At 32.1% G+C, this 5,471-nt stretch overlaps 1 protein-coding gene across 1 annotated transcript in view; it reads left to right on the top strand.

Moving 5' to 3' along the window:
- The window catches only part of LOC109534638 (glutenin, high molecular weight subunit DY10), a gene marked incomplete in the record, with an annotated part of 35,573 nt that overhangs the window by 24,385 nt on the left and 5,717 nt on the right, over positions 1-5,471 (top strand). Inside the window, 3 exon segments of the mRNA XM_048668348.1 lie at positions 1,939-1,968; positions 4,137-4,165; positions 4,733-4,988. Of these exon segments, the coding sequence (XP_048524305.1) occupies positions 1,944-1,968; positions 4,137-4,165; positions 4,733-4,988 (310 nt within the window).

Here is a 5,471-nt window from a genome sequence, read left to right as displayed (position 1 = left end):
TAAGTGTGTCGCAGGATACCCTCTAGGTGATAGTTTTTGATTACTTTTTAATAGGAGCACTATTTATCAATCTGTAATAAAAGACGTGAGGAAATTCTGTCTTTTTTAAAGACAAACATTTTTGAGGCGAAATACCCAAAAAAAAAGTTTGTAAAAAATTCGTAATTTAATTTTGATGACTGGAACAGTGAGGCAAATTTAAATCAATCCTCTAATTGAATTAATTTTGCTTTTTTCGGACCCCTAAGATAAATTATCTGTTGCCAATGTATTATTCTTTTGCAACCAAATGAGATAACATTACAACTAGCACAAGATTATTCCTCATTTAATAGTACTTCTAAATTCTATTACTTCATCATTGTTGCAACCGACTATAAACAACTTGTAGATCTTAAAAATCGTCTTCACGTGTACCTTAGAAGAATAATCACATCTTCTAATACGTTCGCCCCTCTTCGCCTAAGTATTACTTAATCTAGCGCATTTTTGGTTAGTGGGTGGACGAAAACGATCTGCAAATGGGGTAAGTCTATATATAAACATCAATCATGGTGGTGCAGATTTAGTGCTCTTCGGCTGTGCTTTTATTTGGATTTAGTTTTTCCATAGTATAAGTAAGTTGACTCATTAAGTGAATTTCGCTTGAAGTATAATTGGAGTGGATTTTATCAATTTAGTGTTTCTATTTTGCGTTTCATTCGGATTTTAAATAATCGATCGGTATAGTACTAGTTTATTAATTTCCTTATTAAATAAACAAAAAGTGCGTGGGTAAATTTTCGGGCAATCGTTTAAAACTATTTTTGGCCAAATATTTTAGTAAACGTTTTCCAGAATTAACTTCGATTGAAAAAGGCGTTTGGTTTTATTCTTTCATCTGCAGACTGAATAATAATCTATGAATGGTAAAGTAAGTTAAACAAAAATTTGTCATTGCAAAACGCGGGTTTGCTTATGAAGAGTTTAGACACTTTCGCAATGGTCCGCATATACCGAAACTTCGACTGTATTTCGAAAGCTTAACAAGTGGAGCATACAAAAATATTATTGTTAATATTATTCCTCTATTTGTAACTTTTGCGGAGATGCGGCAATAATTTGTTAAGCGCACAAACAATTTGCTTGAAAATAGCGCTCTCATATCAGTGATAAACTTTATCGAGTTCATTATTATTTGAATTGCGAAAAAATACTCTAATTGTTCAACAGAACTACTAGGTTATTTTAATAAATCAAAATTTATTGGAAATTCACTTAGATCATAATTCGAGAAAAAGACAAGATATGGTAGTCCTCTCAGAAAATAAATTAATGTTATCTCAGTCGACAACGTATCGACATATAATACTATTTCGGTATGGATAGAAGAAAATATAATTGAAGTGGACAGAAAAAAATATATTATTGACAAATTTGATACTTATTTATACCGCGCATAAAAAATTACAACTTATGAAGTTTACTTATAGGAATTTTTAGCATTTTTCGTAGTTTCCTATTATTTGAGCAGGCACCAATTCATAAAAACCCTGAAAGGATTATTATACATCCATGACTAATGACTGCTAAGTTCAAATTAAATCTTGGAATTAAAAAAACATATATCTGATAGATGCGTTGATAAAGTACTAAATGAAGGCAAAAAAGATTGCATATAAATACAATACGACCATTAAGCATTCACCTTAGAGAGATATCTTTTATAAATTGCATCCTTGGCAGGCGAACAAATGAAACCAAATTAGACTTCTTATTAAAGATTATATCTGACTTTATCTGGGAAAACGAAGACAATTAAAGTTTTCTATGAAGTTTGGGTATGTTATGACCTACGTAGTACGAGGAGTACTCCAATACTGAGAGATAAAATACAAATTATTTCGTTTTATTTGTTAATTTAATACAAGACTAACTGTTTTTTTTGTACTTTAGGGAACAAAATGGAACGCATACATTACGGACTAGGTAAGCATAATATATGTACAAAATGAAATGGTGTATGGTAATCGCATATGCTACATTCAAAAACATCACTCATATGGTCCACAAGTTTCATATAGCAGAGGTACACTTAAAAGAGCGCTTGCTAAAGAATAATTTATTATTTAATTGCTCAACGACGGCAGGTAAAAGAATGAAACTCGGTACACATGTTAGGTCTCACACGATTAATTTAAATAACAATAAAAAAATTGCTAGTATAAATACTGGGGACGTTCAAAAATTGAAGCCCCATCGTTTTACAAGGTAACTTTGAGGGAACATCGGAAACTTTTCCTGAAACGATTGAAAAATCCAAGTAATTTTAAATATCCAATATGAAATGAAGAAATTCTTTTAAAATTTGGTAGGATAGTGAGGATAAAACTCATAGAAAAATTCGGCCGAAAATTTCAACACAAGCATTGTATTAAAATAATGAAATAATTCAAGAGCTACTAACTTTTTTTAAGTTTCAAAATTTTCTACTTAAAAACTGTGTAGTTGCTGATGAAGCTAGTTTTTATAAATGTTTCATGTCATTTCAGTTTCATGCTCTTACTTTTCGTTGTAAACACATTGAAAAATAGATACTCGTTGAGGGAGTGCACCACAGTACCGGTTTTTGAAGCGGATCAAGAGTTAGCCGCTTCTTGGACCGGACTGTGAGTTAGCCGGTTATTTCTCTCAACCGTCGATATATGCCAATGATGATAATTTTGTGATGTTTTTGGGTGTAAAATATGTTCTCAAAGTCTTGAAAATTTAAATACGTGAACAAAGCAATTCCAAAATAACTTTCTAATTCGTTTCCTTCTTTCTAAAGTAGTCTGCAAAGTTGTAAGTTGCAACTGTAAGGAATGAAAAGGGGATCGAGTTTGGCCTGTTAGCTACATAAGATTCAGCAGAGTCCAGCTGTGTGGATTGTTTTATCACTTTGCCTTTCATTTGTGCCAGTTTTTCCGTTCTTTTCATCATTTGTCATCTTTTCATTACAGTGTTTAGTTTTCTCGTCGTTTTATGTCCATCTGCTATTGTAGTTTGAGAGTAATTTTTAAGGGTTTTTTCATGAAATCGTTTGAATTACGTACACACATAGTTGCGAAGCTTGTTTCAGTGAATTTACTTTGTATGCTGTTTCCTCTCGACGCTGTGATATTAATGTTCGATATTGGTTTTTCAAATTCAGTAATTGTAATTAGTATGTACGTGTTGTATAACTGGCGTTCCATTTATTTACCAAATTGAATTCTATTGATTTTATGATTAAATGAAATGGATTTCTTTTCCGTCTTCCGGTTCTAAGCGATTCAAAATTTTTGTAACGTGAAATTATTCTATTTTTTATCGTTGGTTCCAGTTCCTCGGCATGCCTTTAACCAATTTTTCTTCCTACATTGGCCTATAGGTTGTTAACATTTCGTTTTAACCAGTAATTCTGATATTGTAGATGTAGGTTCTATATACAAGTTTCATTTCATGTTAATATTATATTCAGTATAAATTTAAGTAACGTATAAAGCGTAAACCATTCCATGGCGTAAATTTTGCTGTGGCCAAAGAATATTGTTATTGGACCTCTTGTATCGTTATATTTTGCCATTGAATTATTTGTGTTTATATTTGGTGATCCAATTGTTGCGTTGCTTTGTCTGAATCTCTTTTGGTTAGCTTTAGCTCTGATTTCGGGTCATTTAGGATGCATTGATTGCGTTTGTTGAAAAATTTGCGACCAAAAATCACTTGTTCTTAATTCCGATTACAAATATAATATTGCAATTTCAATAATTTCCATAAGTCAATTTTCGTTCCGAGTAACGATGTAAAAAATGAGCACATTTTCCGCATTAGTAATGCAGTTCTGCATAACTCAAAACCGTTGCCGAGAGAAGCATTGTTGAGATCAAAAGGAAAATGTAGGCTGGTATTTGAATATCATTAACTGAATAAGATAATTCTCCTCTACACTACTTAAGCAGGTTTTTGCCAATCCATTATATTCAGATTCTCACAAAAGTTCTTTACATGCACTTATATGGGGTATTTAATATTTTACTGCTATTTTATTGCACATTTGGAAATAATCTGAGAACTATTTTCAAAAGTTAATTAGTTTTGACAACAATTTCTCATACAATCATGTTTAATTGTAGCACTTCTGCTGTTATCATCAAATATATTGGTAAGTAAAATTAAACGTATTCCTAATATCAGGTAAAAACTTTATTTTAACTATACTTATCCTGAATGCTTTCCATTTACCACATAAGTACAGGTAGGCGATTACGAGAGATTGTATAAAAGCCATATCATTGGACCGGAAATATAAAACCTATAAACTATAAAAAGTGAAAAGAAATTGCCTAATGTTCATTAATAACCAGCAATAAAAACAACACCAATCATCATACAGGGTAATTCAAAATTGACGTCATTTATATAGAGCTGTATGCAAGGAGCACAGAAAAAAATCAAAGTAAATTCTCAACAAAAACTGTTAGAAAGTAAAAATATGTTTTTCCAATTCATGACAAGCGCCGTCGTGTATCACCCGACCCTTTTACCCTTTTATAGGAAACTAATATTTCGATATAAAAACGTTGAACGTTGACATGGGTAGCAAAAACAACTACAAAGCTTAGTTCTAAATATTGCATAGGAGTGCAGTAATTTCTCCACATTTTTTACCCTCTAATTGAGACCCAATAACCATCTTATAGTGTTATTCCGACAATATTTTCATGTGAAGGGCCAATACAATTATCCTACTCCTGCAACTCCCTTTAATGGAGGTCCAGCGCCACAGCAAACCAGTAGCGGGGATTTTCCTCAGCAATCTTCAACAGGAGCAACAGGTTATCCCAGCTCTGGAACATTAAATTCGAACAATTATCAAAATCTAGGAGGTTCACCCCAGCGACCAGCGCTTGCACGACCGCCAGGTCAACCTAATGAATACCCCCAGAGACCTCAAAGCGGCGATATTCCAAGTGTGAAACCCACAGGTAAAACTTGTCAAGTTGGCTAACAAATCTAATGGTAAAATAATAGAAAAATTGTCTGTATATTTAATCCTGATTTATTTTCCTGACTGCGTGTACTTGTTATGATATTCTTATCTTTCCTGGGTATCAGTCAAAGTGTGAAGTAAAAATTTTTGAAACATTGTTTATTTTATTACGTTTCGGCGAGACAACAGCGCCATCATCAGATTTAAAATTTACACACACTACAAACACCAATTCACAACTAAACCATGTTGTATAAAAATTATTTACAAAGTGTTAAAACATTCATCAGTTTTCGAGGGAAAATATTTTTCCTTTTGGAAGAGCAAAATTAAATTTTTGAAATTTTATGTTGCATAATTTTGATTTTGACAACGCAGATATTATTATTTTTTACAAACTTCTTTTTGGGTATTTCGCCTCAAAAATTTTTGTCTTTAAAAAAGACAGAATTTCCTCACGTCTTTTATTACAGATTGA

This window comes from Dendroctonus ponderosae, unplaced genomic scaffold, assembly GCF_020466585.1.
Source record: "Dendroctonus ponderosae isolate FM_Combo_2020 unplaced genomic scaffold, Dpon_F_20191213v2 Dpon_F_20191213_7, whole genome shotgun sequence".
Classification (NCBI taxonomy): Eukaryota; Metazoa; Arthropoda; class Insecta; order Coleoptera; family Curculionidae; genus Dendroctonus; species Dendroctonus ponderosae.
This window is presented reverse-complemented; position numbering and strand designations above follow the sequence as displayed.